The 23,094-nt window shown below is 47.9% G+C and overlaps 2 protein-coding genes across 2 annotated transcripts in view; one reads left to right on the top strand and one right to left on the bottom strand.

The window, feature by feature from the left end:
* Positions 1-7,452, top strand: part of LOC117054403 (putative cation exchanger C521.04c) — a 45,185-nt gene extending 37,733 nt beyond the window's left edge. The window contains exons 16-20 of the mRNA XM_033163196.1: positions 181-329; positions 933-1,027; positions 3,238-3,316; positions 4,774-4,882; positions 7,235-7,452. Of these exons, the coding sequence (XP_033019087.1) occupies positions 181-329; positions 933-1,027; positions 3,238-3,316; positions 4,774-4,882; positions 7,235-7,308 (506 nt within the window). The 3' untranslated portion in view covers positions 7,309-7,452. The remainder of the gene's footprint in view (positions 1-180; positions 330-932; positions 1,028-3,237; positions 3,317-4,773; positions 4,883-7,234) is intronic.
* Positions 7,453-11,754: 4,302 nt separating this feature from the next.
* On the bottom strand, positions 11,755-22,321 carry KLHDC10 (kelch domain containing 10). The gene is made up of 9 exons (XM_033162552.1): positions 22,124-22,321; positions 19,142-19,363; positions 17,752-17,906; positions 16,887-17,035; positions 16,422-16,506; positions 14,827-14,893; positions 13,575-13,622; positions 12,943-13,082; positions 11,755-12,249 (listed from the first exon to the last, which is right to left on the bottom strand). The coding sequence occupies exons 1-9, from the start codon at positions 22,260-22,262 to the stop codon at positions 12,040-12,042; spliced, it is 1,215 nt and encodes a 404-aa protein (XP_033018443.1). The 5' UTR covers positions 22,263-22,321; the 3' UTR covers positions 11,755-12,039.
* Positions 22,322-23,094: the final 773 nt, after the last annotated feature.

Below are 23,094 nucleotides of genomic sequence, written 5' to 3'. Positions count from 1 at the left end.
CGTTTTGCTGCATTCTTTAATATTCTGTTGGAAGCCTCCCAGAGTGGCTGGGGCAACGCAGTTGGATGGGCAGAGGAGTGTAAATTATTATCATCATTATCGACTCCCGACTCCCACCCTCCCTGGCTGCTGCTTCCACGCCACTTGCTTACGAAAGTACGTGTCTCTCCGGTTCTCTAGTGCCCGGCCACCATCACAGCGCTGTGGTCCATTGGTCTCGCTGGAGGGCTTTGCTCATCCTGCTTGTTGCCACTCTCGGCATGTCTGCCTGCGCCGACCTGGCCACGGAGCACATCAGCCCCATCTTGAATAACTCGGCGGTGTCTCAGGTGAGGAGGAGGCAGAGCCAGGGCTGGCGCAGGTGGGGGCCGCAGTGGGGCAGTGCCATCCTTGGCGTGAAGACCTGAGCTCCTTCTCCATGTCCCCCACCCTGCCCAAGGAGGTGGTTCGCTAGCAGGGCCTTTTTGGTGGTGGCGCCCCAGCCATGGCACGCTGTGTCCAGAGAAGCTCTCCTGGCCGTCGTAGGAGCATCTCTTAAGCCTTTCTGTTCTCCCAAGCCTTTCAATATGATTTTAAGTTTTTAGGATTCTTTTTGTTAAATTTCCTTATGTGAGATGCCATTGTGGGAGTGACAGCTGATGAGAACCCCAAATTAACGATTTCAACTTTGGGGTTTTCATCAGCTGTGCGCCATAATCATCACAACTATAACAAACAAAGGCTTGACATAACTCGCTTTGCATGTCATGAGTCTATCTCATATATTAAACTCCAGTAGCTAATGGAAACAATTGCTTACATAAATGGACTTTTCCATGATATTCTAATTTTTCGAGTTTCACCTGTATATTGAAGCTCTGCACTGCTCGGAGCTAGCAGCTTATAAATTGGCTAAAGAACCAAATAACCACGGCCCCCTCTCCTTCCCTCAGCACTTCATTGGCGTGACCATCCTTGCCATGGTGCCAGAGCTCCCAGAGATCGTCAACGGGATCCAGTTTGCCCTGCAGAACAACCTCAGCCTGAGGTGGGTCCGCGGAAGCCTAGCCTGCAGGGTTCCCCAAGAAATATTCCTTATATGGCACTTGCCGTCCTCCTGTGTCCCCATCTTTTTAGACAGGGGTGCAGGTCGCAGCGGATGTGAAGAAGGAAAACCTTTTTTCAGCCTAATATATATAAATCTCAAAACAGTTTACAGCAATAAAAAGCATGCAACAAAGACCATTTAAAAGGTTAAAAACAGACACCAGGCATAGCAAACTCGGCCCGCCAGATGTTTTGGGACTACAATTCCCATCATCCCTGGCCACTGGTCCTGTTAGCTACGGATCATGGGAGTTGTAGTTGTGGGAATGCTTAGGAGCCAGTCTGGTGTAGTGGTTAAGAGTGGTAGACTCGTAATCTGGGGAACCGGGTTCGCGTCTCCGCTCCTCCACATGCAGCTGCTGGGTGACCTTGGGCTAGTCACACTTCTCTGAAGTCTCTCAGCCCCACTCACCTTACAGAGTGTTTGTTGTGGGGGAGGAAGGGAAAGGAGAATGTTTTTTGTTTTTTTTTTAGTAAGAATTTATTGGATTTTGGAAATAAAAATACACAAAATACAAACACTACACAAAATACACACAAACAAAACAATTAATTCCTCGTCCTAATCTTCTTTGTAATCCTAAATTTGGGACTTCCTCACACCCTCGCTTTTGCGTTCATTTCTAATCTTCTTTAGTAACTTTGTAACATTGTAAAATCTACTTTTTTACATCTAATCTTAATCTTACAATTATAATCAATATATCTTAAACCTTAAATCTTATTCTTATCAACATATCTCAAATCTCAAATCTTATTTTTATCAAATAAAATATCAAATTACACATCTCAACCTCTTTTATCCTCTCTTCACTTAACTTTGTTATGCTGTGGCCTATATTTCTTTTGATTCCAATTTCAAATATATAAAAAACATCACATTTTAACAAGTACCTAGATATTTCTTCCGTTCTCATAGTCCGTTTTCCCTCTGGTGTCGGAGTACCGTGGTCAGCCTTTCATTCCCCAATAATTCATACTTTACCCCACCCCTCTCCTGTCCATCATCACCCTTCCCTTTACCTTTGGGACTCCTTTGGCTAGTGAAAAGCGGGATATCAAATCCAAACTCTTCTTCTTCTAGGAGTGTGGATGAGGATATATTAACTTATATATCTCATCCCAGCTTGTGTTAGCAGGCTCCAAACTTAGCAGAGTTTCATTCCCTTTTAAAACACACACACAGCAGATGCGCTTTCACAGGCTTGCTAAAGCCTCTATAAGAAATACATATTCCTGGTATATTCCCCTTCTTCCATCTTAAAAGCAAAGACACAACACAGTACTGTTTATAAGATATAAAAGAGTTTACTTACATTACTTCCTGAGTTACAGTACAGGCTCAGAGAGGCAGACAGGCTTAGATAAATGTATTTACATGTAGTGAAGCTGATTCCATAGGGGAACAGGCTTCACCTGTGCTCCTCTCAGCTGCATCCTGATTCTTCAAGAGATGAGGCAAAATGGTGACTGGTCTTGGGATCTTGTCCCACACCTACTTCTGGTCAGGAAGTTAACTTAGTCCAGGTAACAGGAAGTTATGCCTGGAGGACTGAGTTACCTTCATGTCCACTCTAGCAATGTTGTGTTTTGACTGCTCTGTGTTTACATCCCACAGTAGTCCCAAAACATCTGGAGGGCTGAGTTTGCCTGTGCCTGAATTAACCATTTTGGCAGGATGTAGTTGTCTGAGTCGGCTCCCAGTGGAGCGGGAAAGCTTTCAGGAGGCATTTAAAAGCTGGTGCCTGATGAATCTCCAGTGGCATAGAGTTCCACAGGAATGTGCCAACGACATCAGTTTTTCGTTGCCGAATGAGCTTTTGCCGACTTGGGGTGTGTGTGGTGTGACCAGCAACACTCCTGCAGATGATCTCGGCGACCGAGCTAGGATAGGGTAAGGTTTCGGGCGATTCCCGAGGTACCCTGGAACCGTGTGGGGATTGTGCAATGTAAACATGACCGACAGCCCCTCCTGTGTTGTGGAAGATGCCCTCGCCATCCCGTCAGAGAGGGACCTTTGGACCTCTATGCTACAGGAGGCGATTTCTAACTGGGTAGCGGTAAGGCGATGGGGGGTGTCCTTATGTACCCGGGAAGGGGATTTTTGACAGCCACATTCCCCTCCCCTCCCCTTCTCTTTCTCTCTTCTAGCATTGAGATTGGGAACTGCATCGCGGTCCAGGTCTGCATGCTGCAAATCCCCATCCTGGTGCTTTTCACCGTCTTCTATGTAAGTCCTGGCCTCCCCTACCACCTTGTGTCATCATATCATAGCGTTCAAAGGGACCCCCAAGCAGGGCCGGATTTAGGTTTGATGAGGCCCTATGCTCCTGAAGGTAATGGGGCCCTTGGTATGTCCAGCTGTCCTTTGTCAACAACAAATTGTCGCTGTTTTTTGTGTGAAATGTATGCTATATGGCAATTGATGGACCTCATAGATATCTCAAGCCATTTGCACGTGTTGCCATGCAACCAGTCCATGCAGAATGTAGGCACCCTATATATAGAAATGAGCAAAGCAGTGATATTTTAGGGAGCAGGCTAGCAGGCGGGGCCCATGACTTACATCATAGGAGCCTACACAACACAAAATACTGTTGCTGTATGCAGGTTTTATTTTATTTGCTATTTATCTTATATTTTGGAAATGTACATCCAGTTGTTGTTTTTCCTTTAATTTCTTGGGGGTGGGGCCCTAAGCTTATAGTTTAGCTTAAACGTAAATCTGGCACTGCCCCCCCAAGCATCATCTAGTCCAGGCATCCCCAAACTTCGGCCCTCCAGATGTTTTGGACTACAATTCCCATCATCCCTGACCACTGGTCCTGTTAGCTAGGGATGATGGGAGTTGTAGTCCCAAAACAGCTGGAGGGCCGCACTTTGGGGATGTCTGATCTAGTCAAGTGGTGGCCAAACTTGGCCCTCCAGCTGTTTTTGGACTACAACTCCCATGATCCCTAGCTAACAGGACCAGTGGTCAGGGATGATGGGAACCGTAGTCCCAAAACAGCTGGAGGGCCAAGTTTGATCTAGTCCAACGTGCTGCAATGCTGGAATCATGGCTACAGAGTCCCTGGCAGGTGGCCACCGAACCTCTGCTTAAAAACCTGCATTGAAGGAGAGTCCACTGCCTTCCAATGGGATTGATCCTTCCTGCGCTTTGTCCCCACTGCTGCGTTTCAAGTTCCTAGTCCTCCCTCCTGCCAGAGTGGGGGCGGGGGCGGGGAAAGCTCAGGATCTGACTTGCCATCCTGTCCCGCATTTTACATATGTAAAGATTTGGTGGTACTCTTTAATTTTTTTATCATCTTTTTTTTGCTCAGGTGAGCTGAGCAAGTGTAATTAGAAAAGGATCCAGGGCCACACCACAGTTAAACTACGGAACTCACTGCCACATGAACTGGTGATGGCCAACAACTTGGGGGGATTTTAAAAAGGATTAGGCCAATTCACGGTGGAGACGGCTGTAGGTGGCTGCTTGCCCTCTGGTCAGAGACAGAGACTGGGGTTGGAGGCAGTTGCCGGAAACATCAGAAGGGGAGAAGGTTCTTCCATTTGGGTCCTGCTTGCGGGTTTCTCACTGTGAGAGCAGGATGCTGGACTAGATGGGCCAATGGCCAGATTCAGCAGTCTCTGCCTCCTGTCAGCCGCGGCCACTGTCCTTTTCACTCCTGTTCTTTTTTCTAGCCCACGGACTTTATCCTGGTCTTCAGTGACCTTCACGTCTATGCAAGCATGTTCAGCGTGGTCCTTATGAATTACATCTTTATGGACGGCAAGTGCGACTACTTCCAAGGTAAAGGTGGCTTTCGAGCTGCGGGTTCCAGTGCTGCTTGCCGGGGGAGGGGGGGCTACTCGGACCCAGAAGACCACCGCCTCTGAGCTAAGTTGGGCTGTGTACTTGCTGTAACCTTTAAAGGACATTCTAAACATAATCTCCACCCCGCCCCAACCTCAGGGTGCTGGGAATCGTAGTTATGCAGGAAATAAACTGCAGTTCCCAGAACTATGGGAGGAGGATATGCTTTAAATGTCTGGCACGCACACATCCTAGGCTAAGGAGGATTTAAGCCAGGGGTCAGCAAGGCTTACCGCGCATGGGCCAGATCACTCCCGCGGACGATTGTCCGCGGGCCAGGCTGGTGCAACGCAGGGCTGGAAATCACCTCTGCACATGTCCAGAGGCTGAAAATCACGCCTGCGGCGAAGCAATTTTTGGCGTCTGGGCATATGCAGAAGCTATTTCCGGTGCCGCGGACATGCGCAGAAGCGATTTCTGGAGAAAAAAATTGCGCAGCCCAAACGATAACAGAACCATGCAGCAATTTCTGGACCATCCGTGGGCCAGATCCAGCGCCCATTCGGGCCGGAACCAGCCCGCGGGCCTTTGGTTGCCGACCTCTGATTTAAGCAATCTAAGGGCGTGTTGACACCAGCAGCTTAAAACGCAGCGAAGTCATTTCAAGCCAGTTTTGCGTTGACTTTTTCGCCTCCCAAGTGCAGGCAGGGATGCATTCGCCAGTGCGCAGGACCTTTTGGGTTTCCCCTGCCCATGAACGTGTCATCTGCGCAGGTGTGCCTATCTGTGCATGCGCAGCGGCCGTCTCAAATGTTCACACAGTACAAAGTGAATATGGCTTAAGTTTTCTAGTTGGATTGAAGCTGGTTAGGAGGGGGTGGAATGCATCCAACAGTAGGATTTGTTCAGAAGCGGCACGATCCGTATAGATTGTGGGTCGTGCATTGTGTGGGAGCACACTGGATGCAGAATAAGCTTTGTTAAATTTATTTCCTGACCTTCAGCAGCAGATTCTAGGGTGGGTTACAAGAAAGCGCAATCCAGAATTTAAAAAGGTTAAAACCATCTTGGGCTACATATTGGCTTATAGAAAATACAGTCGTACCTTGGTTTTTGAACAGCTTAGTTCTCAGACATTTTGGCTCCCAAATGCCACAAACCCGGAAGTGAGTGTTCCGATTTGCGAACTGTTTTTGGAAGCCAAACGTCCGACGGGGCTTCCGATTGGCCGCAGGACAGGATCACACTTCAAAATGACCTTAACAGATTAGAGAACTGGGCCAAAGCAAACAAGATGAATTTTAACAGGGAGAAATGTAAAGTACTACACTTGGGCAAAAAAAATGAAAGGCACAAATACAGGATGGGTGACACCTGGCTTGAGAGCAGTACATGTGAAAAGGATCTAGGAGTCTTGGTAGACCATAAACTTGACATGAGTCAACAGTGTGATGCAGCAGCTAAAAAAGCCAATGCAATTCTGGGCTGCATCAATAGGAGTATAGCATCTAGATCAAGGGAGGTAATAGTACCACTGTATTCCGCTCTGGTCAGACCTCACCTGGAGTACTGTGTCCAGTTCTGGGCACCACAGTTCAAGAAGGATACTGACAAGCTGGAACGTGTCCAGAAGAGGGCAACCAAAATGGTCAAAGGCCTGGAAACGATGCCTTATGAGGAACAGCTTAGGGAGCTGGGTATGTTTAGCCCGGAGAAGAGAAGGTTAAGGGGTGATAGGATAGCCATGTTCAAATATATAAAAGGATGTCATATAGAGGAGGGAGAAGGGTTGTTTTCTGCTGCTCCAGAGAAGCGGACACGGAGCAATGGATTCAAACTCCAAGAAAGAAGATTCCACCTAAACATTAGGAAGAACTTCCTGACAGTGAGAGCTGTTGGACAGTGGAATTTGCTGCCAAGGAGTGTGGTGGAGTCTCCTTCTTTGGAGGTCTTTAAGCGGAGGCTTGACAGCCATCTGTCAGGAATGCTTTGATGGTGTTTCCTGCTTGGCAGGGGGTTGGACTGGATGGCTGGATTCTATGATTTAGCTGGCAGAGAATCAGAAGTCGTTTCTATCATTTTCTATTTTTCCTCTCTTATTGGATTAGATTTTAAAAATATTTACTTTTTTCTGGTGTATTATAAAAAAAACACATACTTTGCATTGGGTATGGACTTTTGGGAAGTATCAGTAAGAAGGAGAAAAAAGTAAAGAAAACCTAAGGTGAGAATAGTTTGTCCCCCAGTGAACTGTGGCTCCTTCAAATTGCCAAAAAAAAAGATGTCTCGTGCAAACGATGGCTTGGACCTGCTAACCTTTCCATGCTGACCTGCTCTCTCCCCCCGCAGGCACCGTGCTGGTGATGGTTTACTTCATCCTCCTCGCAGTGTATTACTTCGCTCCTTCTCCCGCCGGGTGCTGATGACTTGCACCGCGCTGGGCCCTATCCTCCTGTCTCTTTGGAAGGTTCCCGACTCCCACCGAGGAATGTGCCTTTTGCTCAGGGACTTTAAAAACCGCCACCACCAGGGAAGGTCTCCCGCTGCGTCTTTTCAAGTTGGTGGTGGTGGTTGGGGTGGGGGGGAGCCTCTCTTAGATTCCTGCCAGCCTAAAGCTTGTTCCCCAAACACGTTGGGTGTTTTTAAATTGAAGAGGCCGAGCTGGGAACTGCAGAAGGATGTTGTTGGAAGTTGGATGGATGGGAGCAAGTGGGCCCAGCGAGCTCAAGAAGCTCTTTGCTCCTTTCCACGCTCCAAAAAAAACTGTCCAGGATTCCCGACAACTCCAACGTCTGCTGTTTTCTCGAAGGCTCTCGCTGCATTTGTGACTTTCTGGGGTTGTACTTGCTCTCAACGGCTAGCTACCTCTTGTCCCGGTGGCGGTGGTGATCGCAGGGTGCTTTCCAAGCAAAGCTGCCACTGGCCTCGACTCCCAAGCACAATAAAAGAAGCCTCTTCTGAATGTGTCTCCCAGTTGGCCCTTGAACTTCTTTCCAGTAGTCCTGAGTCGCCGTCTGTTGTCTCAAGAGGGAGGCTGTGTGGTCGTGAAATACCCTTTTCCCCTCGGCTCGTACACCCTACCTCTGAGAGAGGAAAAAGGTTGTGGGGTTTTTTTTTTGGAGGGAGGGGGGTTGTGAACGATCACGAAAAGTCTAGTGCAATTTCCCAAACTTATTATAGGAGCATCAGAAGCAACTGCTTTGTTCATCGATCTCGTGCGTCGTCACTTGACATTGGCTGCATAATTTCATGACATTCGCAGCCTTAACTGCATATGGGAGGGTTTGTTTTTTTACCGTATTGGCCCAAATATAAGCCGCACCTTTCCCCCCCCAAATTCTGATCATGAAAAGTTAAAGTGCGGCTTAAATTCACGACCTTACAAAAATTGGCTTTTACGATAATCGCTGCTGAAAGAGACATACGGTAAAATGGAACGGGTGTGAGTGCGTGCGGAATTTTAAGGAAGCGGCTTATATTTGGGTATTGTTGTTGTTTTTTCTCCCCCCCCCCCGAATGTTAAAGGTGCGGCTTATATTCTGGCCAATACGGTATTTGTTTTATTTCTATCCTTCCCCAAGGAGCCCATTGTAGCAAACGGATATGCAATATAACAACAGAAAACAGTGCGAAAACATTTTGAAATGAATTAAAGCATTCTAGGTAAAGGTAAAGGGACCCCTGACCATTAGGTCCAGTCGTGTCCGACTCTGGGGTTGCGGCGCTCATCTCGCTCTATAGGCCAAGGGAGCCGGCGTTTGTCCGCAGACAGCTTCCGGGTCATGTGGCCAGCATGACAAAGCTGCTTTCTGGCGAACCAGAGCAGCGCACGGAAACTGGGCAGGAGCTGGGACCGAACAACAGGAGCTCACCCCGTTGCAGGGATTCGAACCGCCGACCTTCTGATCAGCAAGCCCTAGACTCTGTGGTTTAACCCACAGCGCCACCTGGCTGTTAAAAGAGCATTGTCCCATCCAGTGATCTCAGGGTTGCCAGGAAGTGTATTTTTCAGCAACCCAATTGCTTGGCTAAACAGGAATGTGTTCAAACTCCTCCTGAATGTTAGTAATGATGGAGACAAGCACGCCTCTCTGGAGCCGAATAACGACTGGCTTACGTTACTTGTTAGCGGTTCCCAATGGGTGGTCTGCGGACCCCCTGGGGGTCTGCGTAACCCACCCAGGAGGTCTGCGGCACATACCCATCAGCTGCTGCAGACTTCACATTTCGGGGGGGCTGTGCTCCCACGTAGGTCACATGACTCATGTAGGAGTGCGGCCCAGAAAACATGCAGCCCATTTTTGTGCTGGGACATGTTGGAGGGTACGGTGGCACCGTTTGCAAGACAAAAACTAACGTTTTCAAAAGTAAGTTATCTACGGCTTGGCTTTTGAAAAATGGGGGGGTCTGCAGTACTTAAAGAGCATACCGTATTTTTCACTCCACAAGATGCACTTTTTCCCTCCTAAAAGGTAAGGGGAAATATCTGTGCGTCTTATGGAGCAAATGGTGGTCCCTGGAGCCAAATTGCCCAGGGGCCAAAAGCAGATCGTGCTTTTTTTTTAACAAAGAGAAAAGGACCCTGCTCAGCTGATCAGCAAGAGATCAGGAGAGAGATAAGAGTCCCTGACTCCTTTTCAGCCCCGACCCCTTGCCCAGGCCTCCATTGTTGAATGTGCTGCAGAGGGAGGTTGTTTGTTTCCTCAGTGACTGGCTGATTAGATTATCTGTCTGGAAACTGTAGAAACAGCTCCCTTTCCTTAAGAAGCTGCAGAAATGTGAGTTGAACCCCATAAAAACGGGGCTTTTCCTCTTTGCTTTTCCCCCTTTGCAAAAAAAAAAAAAAAAAGCTGCACAAATTTGAGCTGAGCCTCAAAAAAAACCAGGGCTTTTAGAGGAGGAAAACCAGGGGAAAAAATATTGTTTCCTCCTCTAAAAATGAGGTGCGTCCTATGGAGCGAAAAATGCGGTATATTCATCAGAATTCCACCTGTGGGCCCTGCCAGGAAGGTAAGACAGTAAAATAAAATAAAAAACCTGTTCCCTGCCAGTGGGTTAGACTTCCTCTATCCAGGGTTTCTCTCTCTCTCTGCATCTGAGGAAATACAGATTGAAAGCTTGCATCCTGAGCTTGCATCCTGCATGTCTAAACAGTGTCGGAACACAGCCAGTTGAGTCACGGGATAACTTCCTGCACCTTCAGGCATGCAGAAAAGGGTTCCACACTTGAATACTCCAGCATAAAGGCATGGTACAGGCATGATTCTGCTGCTTCCATGAACCAGGCTTCAGATGTGCTTCAAGAAGAGGCAACACAAGCCACAGGAGGGGTGAATGACTTCAGATATGCAAGAGACACACAGAAGGCAGAGGGACGTGCATATGGACTGAGCTCACCTGCTTAGCAAACCATGGCTTAGTGCCACGCACTTGAGAAAAGAGGAGCTTCCACACCAGCTCATAGACCCCTTGCATTCCACAATCCAGGACTTGACAACCCTGGTCAAGCAGGAAGCCAGTCTGCCTCAGTGTCCCAACAGCCAAGAATGGCTTACATTTGCTAACCTAGAACTGAAAACCATGGTTTGGCGGGAACGGCAAACCATGGTCCCAGCTACTCAGATGTTGAGACAAAATTAAAGCTTGCTGTTAAATCAGAATTGGAAATCCTGGATCACGAGTAGGGGGAACACGGAATGAGAGCCATGGTTCTGCACCATCCAACCATGGTTTGACGTTACATGGGAATACTCTACAGCATCGAGCTCCTATCCACTTCCAAAGAAAGCTGTGATACTCCCACCAGAATTTATAGACAACTTGACAAGGACTACCGACAATATTTCATGTACAGTTTTTTTTAAAAAACAAACAAACAAATTAAAATTAAAAAGCCAGTTTCTCAGGCTAGGTATGGTGCTTGGTTTGACGGCTGTTTTGGTATACATTCTACAGGACATTTCCGCAGCCATTTGGAACACAACAGTTAAGACACAGACATGGTTTCCTTTTCCAGCATTATTTTTTTAAAAGGCAAATACTGTCCACAGCAAAATGTCAGGCATTTTTCCTACGCTAAAGAAGAAGAAAAGAAAGCGCAGCAGTGACAACATGGCATTTCCTGCAAATGAAGGACCAGTTAATATGAAGATTTTTGTTTTGGAGGGAAAAGACAGGCCATAGAAATGGGGTTTTAAAACAAACCAACTTGCAGGGGATAGAAGCAGGAACTGGGGGGGGGGGAGCAGAGGCAAGCCCCCTATCTACGTAAGATAAACTAGCAGATAATAACAGCTATTGCACGGAGTATAAATTTCCAAATCCTCCTTCACTTACTCTCTCATGCACACAAACACACACACACTTGCAACAGGAGAAAGAAAGAAAAAAATAGCATGAACTTATTCACAGTTCTCTTTCTCCGTTATCTCCTTCATTGTCAGGCATAACAGAAATGGTACCCGGGCAATGCTCCAGATCCCTTTCCTGCCACCATTCAGGATAAAACTCTTGTGCTGAAGCCAGCCAGCCACATGGAAGTATACCAGTCTTGGACTGGGCAGTTCAATATGAAAAGGCAATAAAGGACGCACATTTCAGAAAGTCACAACACAACGCGCCAGTCTTTCCAAACTGCAGCATCTGTAAGAAGACAGCCCAGAGAAAGCCAGCTCGCATTTAGGCCCCCCCCCTTTTTTTTACAGAGGCAAGGGATGTGGCAAGAGCTACTATGATGGGTTCCCGAGTGAGCAGCCAGCCTTCCCCTTTCGAAACTAGGAGAGACTGTGTCACGCCGTCCGCCTTGCCTTCCTGCGACTACAAAGCATGCAGCAAAAGCAGTACAAATCAGCTGAGCGACAGCATCTTTTGTTCATGATGTATTTATAGGTATCCATAAATTAAAAACAAAAAAGCTTGACTTCCATAAACTTTCAAAATAAAAATTCACAGGGGGGGGGGGAAGGCATCTGATGTATATTTGCCGAGTAAGGCTTTGGAGTCGGGCGTCCCATCTCCTAGCAGCATTCCTCCGCAGTGCTCATAAATAGAGAAAATGAGAGGGAGAAAGAGAGATGGGGGGGGGAGAGGGAGAGAAAAGAGAGGGGCGAGAGGAGTCGCTTTTTTAAAAGTAGTGTTTGAAGAGCAGGTGCTTCTCATTTCAAGCGCTCGATGAGTCCCTGTGTGAGTCCAAGGTGCAAAAGCTGTGATCTGGTGAGGTTTGCTAAGTGGGGGAAAAACCCCAGAAGCTTCTCCCAAGACAGTTCCAAGAGGCTGGGCACTACCAGCCACATCTTAAAGAGAGAGCCAGTCCGTTTGTTCCTTTGGATGTCCACCACGCCTCCGTGGACGTACATGCAGCCGGCCTGTGTGGAAACGGGGGGGAAAGGAAGATCACTGCTGGGTTTTCTTTTAAGCAGAACGGCAAGCACATGGATTGCCTGCGAAGGAGAGATGCCGTCCGGCCCCAAACATCTGTGGTCAGCTTGACGTCGAGGCGGCATTCTGTTTGCAACCACAGGAAGCAAGAGGACAGTGGGTGCTACAAGCCCGCCAGCCAGGTTGCCCAGTGCTTAATGACCTCAAGATCCTCATGGTAAACTCGTTTTTTTTGTCCTGGGCAACAGCCAGTGGGCCTGACGTGCTTGCAGAGAGCCAAACTGCAGAGAAAGGCCCTTTGCCCCTACCCTCCACCACTCCTCCTCAGCATGAGTAGCACTGAGGGCACGAGGCAGAGCAGGGGTGGAGAACCTCCGACCCACCGGAATCCAATTTCCCATCAAGCAAGCGCCCACCTTCCCACCAATCGGCTGACACCACTGGTTTAATCCTGCAGTGCCTGAGCATTTCTGTTGCCAGCAGCAGGATTTCATCTGAAGGTGGCTGTTCTATGGTGATTACCAACCCCCAACCCCCCAATACGGTCTGGGTTGACGGAACTCCAGTATGTTTGAAATCTCTCCCTCAGCTGGTTAATTCAGCCCCCCCCCCACCTTCTTGCTGGCCATTTCTGTGTCGCGTAGGACCTCGCAGAGAGGCTGGCGCTGGCAGCTGCTTACCGGAGTCACAGCAGCGCAGTGGAAATAAACTGGCTCTGGCATCACGGCCGGGAGTTTCACCCACTGGAAGGTCTGCAAGCTCAGTTTCCAGATGTCTCCCAGTATCACTTCTCCGTTGTATCCTCCGCAGACGAAGACATCTGAATTGACAAACAGCACAGGGGCTTAGGCATTGTTTTCCCACCATGAAGGGGCACACGAGGAGGGTTAGCTCAGTTCTTCAACTGGTGCAGAGAGCAACTGCAGTTTCCCCAACGGTTTCTCTCACCAGACTCTTCCTCTGAGATTAACATGCTCCCCCGCCTCCATCTTTTTAAAGTGGGAAGTGACATGGACATTTGACAAACCAGAGTCCAGTTGGAGGAACTGCCCCCGGGGTTACGACGTTTCCCCCCTCGAGTCAAAGCAGCCTTCCATTTTCTCTTGTGACAGGCTTTCCAGCAATATGGCTGACCCTTCCACCTCTGCAGTTAGAATGTTTCTGAACATGCTGAGGCACCGCAGCACCTCAAAGGTGGGCTGCTGTGTGCATGCAGAAGTAGGCTCAGACCCTTCATCCCAGTTGGGATTTCACATGCCACAAAAGAGAGCCTCTGCAGCTGACCATGCTGAAGCAAGCCAGTGATTCTTACCATTTTTTATCTGTACACAACTGTGACATCTCCTGGCCGCCGGGAAATCTGTGGAATGAAAACCTGAGGGTGAGCGAGTGAAACTGAAGAGAAGACTGTTCAGTAAAGGTGGGTTTCTCATTATTGGGAAGGGGGCAGCCAGCCTGAAAAGGGGGCTTAACATGAATTGCAAAGAATTATTCTTGTGCCTGGCTGCGAAGCGCTCATAAGATCATTCAGTACCAACTGACCTTTAGCCATCCTTTAGTTTAATCCATGTGAAGAGGTGAAGTCGAAATAGGGAGGGAGCAAACTGCCTACTCCTAAAGCATATTTTAGCTTGTGTGTGGATAAAGATGAAAAGCCGAAGAACAAAAAGCACTTCTTCAGATACGCACTTCAGTATCTGAAGAAGTGTGCATGCACACGAAAGCTTATACCTAGGACAAACTTAGTTGGTCTCTAAGGTGCTACTGGACTTTTTTTTTTATTTCGACTGCGTCAGACCAATATGGCTACCTATCTGAAGCCTAAGAACAGTTTGTGCTCGCTTTACAAGCGCACTGGAACGCCCATTGAAGAGAGGGTTGTGAGAGCAAACCAATAAAAATGACCAGGGGAAACTAATCTGAACTGAAGTATGTTGAAAAGCCACCCGGCGCAGGGAGGCATCGTATCAAGAAAGGTTACAAGATCCTAACCATGGGCGTTGATTAGAGCCCAAGTCAAGTGGACTCACTAAATCTGAGCTCCACGTGAATACAGTACGCCCACAATGTATGTGCATATAATTTGTGTGCATTTAAGTGCTTGGCTAAATAAATAATTAAGGGATGGGCATCTGGGGGGAAAGTCACTAGAAATCCCACCCAACATGGAACCCAGTGTTTTGACTATATGCGATTTTGGTTTTAGGCACGATCTCTGGAACATAACCCCGGTTGAAAGTTTACTGTACATTTTAAAAAGTGTTTCTGAGATGTCAGATTTCCACAAGGTACCAGAATCCAAAAAGGAATATCTAGTTATGAAAAAAATAAATCTGGAACCAGCTACTATACATGAGACTTGGATTTATGCAACATGTTCGGTGTATATTTCAGATCTATGGGTTTGGTTTGGATTTATAACAAAGGAAGTTTGAAAACTTCTTTCGACTCTCTCCCTGGGTGTCCGCCCCCCCCCCCAACACCACACCTACATTTTCTTTCTGGCTACAAATATTTTTGTCTTTTCAACCCCTGCCAATATATGCTGTTTTTCAAAAGCCTACCTTTTTTCTTATGAGGCTTTGTTGCAATTTCTTCCCAGGTGTTTGTTTCAAGGTTGTAGGCGTGGATCTTAAGCAACAGAAATAATACAATTATATATTAATGACAGAAATGGAACAAGGCAATGACTGAACTCAAGGCATCTGCCAGCAAGTTCACCCGACAAGCCCACTCCATCACCCCACAACAGATATCCAGGTTCTATAGCTAAGCGTTGGAAATTAGGCGAAAGGCTGACGCTTGACTCATGGTATACGGGGGTATGGATTATTGGGTTTGCAGAAAAATCCCCATGTCATCTGCCTGCTGCCGAAGGGAAACTTGAGCCATTATATTTCTATGCACCTTGGCAACCTGTCAAACGGCTCTTACTGTCAGAAAGTTCTTCCTGATGTTTTAAGTCAAAATCTGCTTTCTTGTAACTTGGAAGTCATTGGCCTTCCACTATACTTGGTTTGGGGGCACAGTCTTATTTATAGTTCCTGCATCTCTCGGTCTGCTTGCCACCTCCAGCGAAGTGTTTCAGCCCTTTTAAGCTGGGCTCAAGCTGCTCCTACCACCAGATCCCTAGGGCAGGGCTCCTTAAGGCTGCCCAGGCTCCTTTTCATGGAGGAAGTAACTCTCCAAGGCTATGCTCTGCTCTCCGCGGTTGGGAGGCAGCAATGCTTCTGAATGCCGCTTGCTGGGAAATACAGGAGAAGCGAGTGCTCTTGTGCTCGGATCCTGCTTGTGGGCTTCCCACTGGGGCTTTTGGCTGGCCAAAGGATGCTAGACTAGATGGGCCACTGGCCTGATCCAGCCAGCTTTTCTTATGTCAACGAAATCAGCAGGAACTGTGCAAAAGGCACTTGCACAGGATATACAGGTGAAACTTGAAAAATTAGAATATCGTGGAAAGGTTCATTTATTTCAGTAATTCAACTTAAAAGGTGAAACTAATATATGAGATAGACTCATGACATGCAAAGCGAGATATGTCAAGCCTTTGTTTGTTATAATTGTGATGATTATGGCGTACAGCTGATGAGAACCCCAAATTAACAATTTCATCTTTGGGGTTTTCATCAGCTGTACGCCATAATCATCACAATTATAACAAATAAAGGCTTGACATATCTCGCTTTGCATGTCATGAGTCTATCTCATATATTAAACTCCAGTAGCTAATGAAAACAATTGCTTACATAAATGGACTTTTCCAGGATATTCTAATTTTTCGAGTTCCACCTGTATTCCTCCCAGGGTGTGCCCTATTAGAGATCCAGGTGACACATATTAGGATTCCAAGTGTGCAAATCTTTGCAACTTTGTCTTTGTGGCACCCTGGTGGATGTTTCCCCCTTGCAAGAGCAATGTTCCGAGATGGGGGGAAAAAGGGTGACCTGCCACACAATCAATCAGAGCAGTGACTGGAACCCAGTTCTCCCAAACCCAATTCCATTCACTAGATCACTCATCAATCTGCATATGTGCCAAATACTCAAGACCCCAACATTCTGCTATTAAAATTCACCAGCTCTGGTCATGGGCTTACTTTCTGATCTCACTAGCGAGAAATCAAACTAATGCAAAATATTTTGGCGGTTGATCCTATTACCTTGTCTAAGGAATAGGCTGTCCAAGAGGTTCCTCCTCCTAAGATGTAAATCCTCTGCCCGTCATGTGCAATTTCATGTCTGTATCTGGAAACACAAAGTCAAAATTATTTGTAGCTTCATCTGCCTGCTCATTCATGTATACATATAATTTTTTAATGCAAGTTTCTAGCCCCTGTGGTGCATTCAGTTTTCTCAGTCTGTCAGCTAAGAATGCCATGCTAGAATTTTCATAGCAAATGTTTCCAAATTTAGGCATCCCAACTAAACCACACAAGCCCCAACCAACATCTGGAGGGCAGGGGGAGGGGACAGAAGAGACAGCCAAAATTTTTGAACTGGAATTGACATTTTAATAAGAACTGGTCTATCGAGAGACTATCATTTTGAATGAGGAAGACTTGAGGCTGGTCACCTTGCAGCCACTTTTACAAAGTAGGCGCCACTGAGCAAGAGGCCAAGCTCACCTTTCTTCTGGCATGTCACAGTGCATGTTGTTTGGCTTCAGCTGGGTCCACTCCCTGGTGTTCAGGTCCAGCTTGTGCAGGTCTGTGCTGTAAATGTATCCTGTCGTGCCTCCGAATACGTACAAGGAGCCATTAATGATCGCCATCGCCTGGTAAGGGAGAAGAGGAAAGAGCTGCAGGGGAACTGAAGGGGCACCATAGTAAGGAAGCCAAAAGGGAGGTATCCTCTGAAGAGCATCCATCTCCCCCTTCCCTGGATCCCCTTTGTCACACCACTTTCAAGGGAGCAGAGCCAGGAGTGACTGTATGCCACGGACAGCACTTGGTATTGCCGGGGCAATTAAATCTGCCTGTAAGTCTGATCTCATTTTTGTGAACTGATTTGAGCTTATGGTTGAAATGTGGTACTGAAACATTGCAATATGTGCAGACACAGGGTGGGGTAAGGGAACGGCCTCTAGCCTTGGATTTATGGAAGGTGGTTGTGGTACCTATAATCGAAAAACACTCTGTACATGCTCCAGCACATTCTATTTTCTCTTTTATAGGGCTAAGCCATGAAGACCTCAGGCTCAAATTAAATTCTTATCTCTCTGACTTTGTACTATGCAATCCCCTATAGGTGCTCCAGTATACTTCAAACTCGGGGACCCTCAGAACTGCTCCCCATTTTTAGACCTGAGGAGCTTAGTGAGACCTGAATTAAGAGCACAAGCCTCTGAGCAATATGAAACCACTCTCTGTCCTTCAAGGGTCTAATAAATAATAATATTAAAACAAAATATTAAAAACACAGTAAAACATGAACCATTAAAAACTTCCCTGTACAGTAGAATAGGGGCTGCAATGGATGACCCCTCCATACCTGTCCATAGATGCGGTTGGGCTTCTTCCCTCGACAGTTGAAGAGGGCCCAGCGCTTGTACTTGACGTTGCAGACGTGGACGTCATTGCCATTGCTCTCGCCAAAGGGGATCCCGGTGCCGCCAAAGACCAAGAGGTTATTCCCGTGCAACACAACTGACAGAAAACAAGAATGCAGAACAAAACCTTTGACATGCAGATTTGGTAGCCCTCAACTGCACCTTGGAACAATCGTCTTCTCTGCTGAGCTACTCACCAGTAACCAAAAGTCTAGCAAAGGGATGGAGAGAGCCCTCTTGCCAATGACAAAGAACTAACAAGTTAGTGCTCGGTAAATGGGGCCTGTGCGGGTGGAGTGTGAGCAGCATACGGGCTCATGTGCAAGCAGTATGAATGGGCATGCAAATGAAGAAGAAGAAGAAGAAGAAGAAGAAGAAGAAGAAGAAGAAGAAGAGTTTGGATTTGATATCCCGCTTTTTACTACCCGAAGGAGTCTCAAAGCGGCTAACATTCTCCTTTCCCTTCCTCCCCCACAACAAACACTCTGTGAGGTGAGTGGGGCTGAGAGACTTCAAAGAAGTGTGACTAGCCCAAGGTCACCCAGCAGCTGCATGTGGAGGAGCGGAGACGCGAACCTAGTTCACCAGATTACGAGTCTACCGCTCTTAACCACTACACCACACTGGGCATGCAAAGAACCCGAGAAACTTATACTGCTTTCCAGTCAAGCACCCACATAGCAGCAAATTGGCAATAAAAGTCACTGACACTTCCCTGCAGACCTGAATTTCACAACAGAAAGCGGACAGCACTAATGGAAAAAAAAACCCTGCCTGCAGAGCTGTGGATGAATCATGCAAAGTACATCCACCACGAAGACTTTCCGGGGATGGGGGGGGGGGGGAGAGGAGAAGTAAAGAGAAAGGACAGAGCTCCAGCATTCAGCATCCCCAACTGTAGCAGTTCCTAAAGAAAAGGGATGGGAGAAAGCCCCACAAAAAAACAACCCCATGGCCACTGCTGGGGTGATGGTGGTGGTAGTGCCACACCTCTTAAGACTCTTGGTAGCCACAACTGTGTAGCATGAATTTATCCACAGTGGCCAGCAACAATAGGAAGTCAAGTCCTTCTTGGCATCTAAGCCTGGACTTTTATAAGACCCTATTTTAAGTACAGGAGTTACAAAACGGATCTCAAAATAGCTCAGGTGCCTCACTCTAATCTTACTCAATTACTGCCCTTATACAGATGGGACAGATTATTATTAATTATTTAATTTGTATACCACTCTCCACCCGTAGATCTCAGGGCGGTTCACAACATGAATGCTATTAAGGCTGACTATTTCATTTATTCTTTACTACTGCAATAATTCACTCTCCTCCACTCACGTGACATAGATGCTAACTCTCGAGGCATGTAACCCTCCGTGCCCATTTGATGCCAGGTGCCAGTAGCAAAGTTGTATCGCCAAAGCTCCCTGAACAGCGGGTAGTCTTCATTCTCTGGCCCTCCGGACTCATCATAGTCAGGATTGTATCCGCCGAAAACGTACAAGTTGGCATTGTCTGCCACACAACGGTGGCCGCTTCTGGCTGGTGGGACTCTGTGGCCTAAAGCAGAGAGACAAAAGATTTCCATAAACTAAGGCGGGACAGAATATATTTTGCAAGGCTGGGTGAAGCAGCATAGAAAGGTGACAAAGGAGGGAGAGAGGTGGGCATCACAATGGATAGAGTCTGAACACCAAGAAAGGAAGTTGCTCCAGTTCCATCTTGGACAAATTCCTGTGAAGCAGGTAAGTCATGAAAGGTGTTGTGCAAACAGTTTGTGTAAAAAGCTACACAAGGAGATGGGGTGTTGTGGATGGTTACAGTTGATCTTCCAAACGTTTCTGGCTTTCAATCATATTGGCTTGTGGGCTTCTCGTATCTATCTGGTTGGCCACTGTGAGAACAGAATGCTGGACTGGACGGATTATTAGCTTGATCCAGGAGGCTTTTATGAGCCCTCAACATTATCTGGGAAGGTTTTCTTTTCCTGTGGTTTTAGTCCCTCCTAGAAGTTGGCTTACCAAAAGTTGGTGGTAGAGGTTGTCAGCCCAACATTTTTTTTCCCATCTGGGGTTGTATTTCGGCCCTTATGCTGTTTACCATCTACATCAGGGGTCCCCAAACTAAGGCCCAGGGGCCGGATGCAGCCCAATCGCCTTCTAAATGCAGCCCGCAGACGGTCCAGGAATCCGTGTGTTTTTACATGGGTAGAATGTGTCCTTTTATTTAAAATGCATCTCTGGGTTATTTGTGGGGCCTGCCTGGTGTTTTTACATAAGTAGAATGTGCGCTTTTATTTAAAATGCATCTCTGGGTTATTTGTGGGGCATAGGAATTTGTTCATTTTTTTTTTCAAAATAGAGTTTGGCCCACCACAAGGTCTGAGGGACAGTGGACCGGCCCACAGCTGAAAAAGTTTGCTGACCCCTAGTCCTAGATAGCCAGTACAGGTGATAACTGTGACCAGAGAGGAGCACTTTTGCACATCTTAAACTAACACGCCAACTGCATCCAAACCTAAGGGTGGTTATGTACGCCCTTATTACACCTGGACTTCATTACGGTAACGAGTCTTGCATCAGACTCTCTTTGAAGGATATTTGGAATAGCACGACTCTAAGCGTGTTCAGTTGATGCAGGAAGCAGGAGTCAGAGTTCTGACCAGCACCAAGTTCCTGAAGCGTGTTGCTCCACTGCCATACCACCTGCACCGATTTTCTTATTTCTTTCCAGACCCAACCCAAAGTGCTGAGTACCATTTTCAAAGCACTGTGCGGCTCTGATACTTAAAAGACTGTCTCCTCCAAGGTGAGTTCACCTGTCCACTCAGGTGATACTGACAGACTGCTCTGGGCATTCCACCATCAGAAGACTGGTTGGTGATGGCACATGTGGGAAACGCATTCTCTGTGGCACGCACATTATGGGACTTCCTATCCTGGCTATGTTTCAACAGCACCTGAAAAACTGACGATATCAGCAAGCTGGTCAATGTCTAACCCATTTTATTTATCTTCCTTTGCATTTCCCCCCATATATACTGCCTCTGATTCTTTTAACAGTTTCAGTTATGCTTTTGACAGTTAACGTAAGCAGGAAACAGGAAGTATATAAACATTTTAGTAACTGAAAGTGAAACTCTATGCATTCTTGTGGTTTAATACCAGTGCGCACCATAGGATTTATATCCAATAAGCATGCACAGGATCAAGCAGCACGTTTTCAGTGTAATGAACTTAGTGCTGTTTTATGGCTTGGAATTAGTCACGAACGGCGGGAAAGGTGCCAGAAGCTTGTGTGGCATAGTGGCTAAAGCTATGAGTCAGGAAGTCCTGGTCTCACCTCTGTCAGGAACTCATTAGGGGGCCTTAAGCAAGCTGCTTGACCTCTCCCTTCGCCCCATACCAGCAAACCGGAGAAGCAACAACGCCAAGCTTCCTTGCAGGGTGTTCAGGATCGGCCAAGACGCTGTACACAAGCTGCAATGTACAGTGGTACCTTGGTTCTCAAACTTAATCCGTTCCGGAAGTCCGTTCCCAAACCAAGGTGTGCTTTCCCATACAAAGTCATGCAAAATGGATTAATCCACTCCGGACTTTTAAAAACAACCCCTAAAACAGCAATTTAACATGGACTTTACTATCTAACGCGACCACTGATCCATAAAATGAAAGCAATAAACGTTGTACCGCAGTCACACAATCAATCAATCAATCAGCTGAACTGGGTTCCACACTGTCACAAAAACAAAACAAAGAGAGCCGCAAAAACAAAAACGCAAAATAAAAAGCCAAAACAGACAGACATCAGCTTAACACTCAAAAACGGAGCACTTTCGGCTTCCGAAAAAAAAAGTTCGCGAACCGGAACACTTACTTCCGGGTTTGCAGTGTTTGGGTTCCAGGTTGTTTGAGAACCAAGGCACCACTGTACACACAACACACGAAGCTCACCCAAGGCAGTGACAGCAGCGTCAGGCGACCTCGCAGGGCTGCTGTTCGGGATTTACACACGGGGCTCCCTGCATTGCGCACGTGCGGGGCGAATGTCACCCGAGGAGGAGGCTCCCCAAACGCCCCTCCGAAGGGCCCTCAAGCGGATCAGACCAACGTGGCCCCAGCCCAGCGAGCTGCTTCTAACGGCGCGGCCAGTCGGAAGCCCCCCATCAAGCACAAACAAGCACAAGACATTCAGATTCAGCAGCCCCTTCCCCATATATATACACACTATAATTTTTTTTTGGGGGGGGGTGGGCAGCGGGGCTCTCGCTGTGGCGGCGGCGCAGGCGCAGAAGCTCCCTCGTCCCCTCCCCGCACTCACCGCCTCGGCCCGGGCCCGGCGGGAGCCTGACGAAGCGGTTGAGGAGCCCCCCGCGCGGGGCTTGAGCCGCGGGCCCGTTCCCGCCGCCGGCGCCCCGCTGCCGGTTGCCGTCCCAGCCCTCTCCGTTCCCCGCCGACATGTTGGCCCTCCTTCCTCTTCTCGGCCCCCTCACAGTCGAGCCCACCTCAGCCGCCCAAACGGAGCGCGACGTGATGGGCTGGAGGAGGGGCTTGTGCGTGCCTGCGCGAGGCGTGTGGGGGGGGGAAACGAGAGTTTCCCGCTACCATAGCCAATAGGCGCCGGCCTTGCACAGCGCCGGCCAATCGGAGGCGCGGTTGTTGGGTCGGCTTGGAGGGGGAGGAGGAGGAGAGGCCAAAGGGGTGGGCGACGTCATCACGGAAAGGAAGGGGAGGCGGAGGCAGCCAGGCCAGAGCAATCGCTCTCAAGGTTAAGGCCTTTCAGCGCAGAACGGGGAAGAGACGGGGGGAGGCAGGAGCAATCGAAATTGGAAAAAAGCGGATCGACAGGCGGAAGAGACGGTTCTTCGACAGGAACCTTGGGAGTTGTAGTTCCGCGAGGCGCTCGCCCGGCTCCCGTGCGAAAACTACAGTTCCCAGGAGTTTTGAGGAGGCCGCGACAGTTTAAAGGGCTTCAGAAGAGATGCAAAATGAATGTTATTGGCGTTAGTAACTACTTGCGTAATCCCTGCCTTTCCTTCGAGGAAATAAAGGCAGCAATACGTGGGTCTCCTCTCCGCCGCCGTTTTGTCCTCACAACAACCCTGTGAGGTAGGCTAGGCTGGCTGGACAGACAGTGTCTGCGCTCAAGCTCAGCCAAAGAAACTCATGGCCAGGTGACGACTTGAACCTGGGAGTCCCCTGCTTAGCTTAACACTCTAACCACTAAGCCACACTGCCTTGCAGCACAGGAAGGTGCCTTTTCTGACAGTAAGAGCTGTCCGACAGTGGAAA

This window comes from Lacerta agilis, chromosome 10, assembly GCF_009819535.1.
Source record: "Lacerta agilis isolate rLacAgi1 chromosome 10, rLacAgi1.pri, whole genome shotgun sequence".
NCBI lineage: Eukaryota > Metazoa > Chordata > Lepidosauria > Squamata > Lacertidae > Lacerta > Lacerta agilis.
This window is presented reverse-complemented; position numbering and strand designations above follow the sequence as displayed.

Bases quoted from the DNA above. Each gene is read 5' to 3' on its own strand.
- KLHDC10 (XM_033162552.1), bottom strand. From the start codon at position 22,262: ATGTCGGCGGGGAACGGAGAGGGCTGGGACGGCAACCGGCAGCGGGGC. The intron at 13,083-13,574 runs GTAAGAATCACT...TTGTCAATTCAG, and splicing joins TTGTGTACAGATAAAAAATG to ATGTCTTCGTCTGCGGAGGA. The intron at 12,250-12,942 runs GTAAGCAGCTGC...GTTTCCACACAG, and splicing joins ACTGCGCTGCTGTGACTCCG to GCCGGCTGCATGTACGTCCA.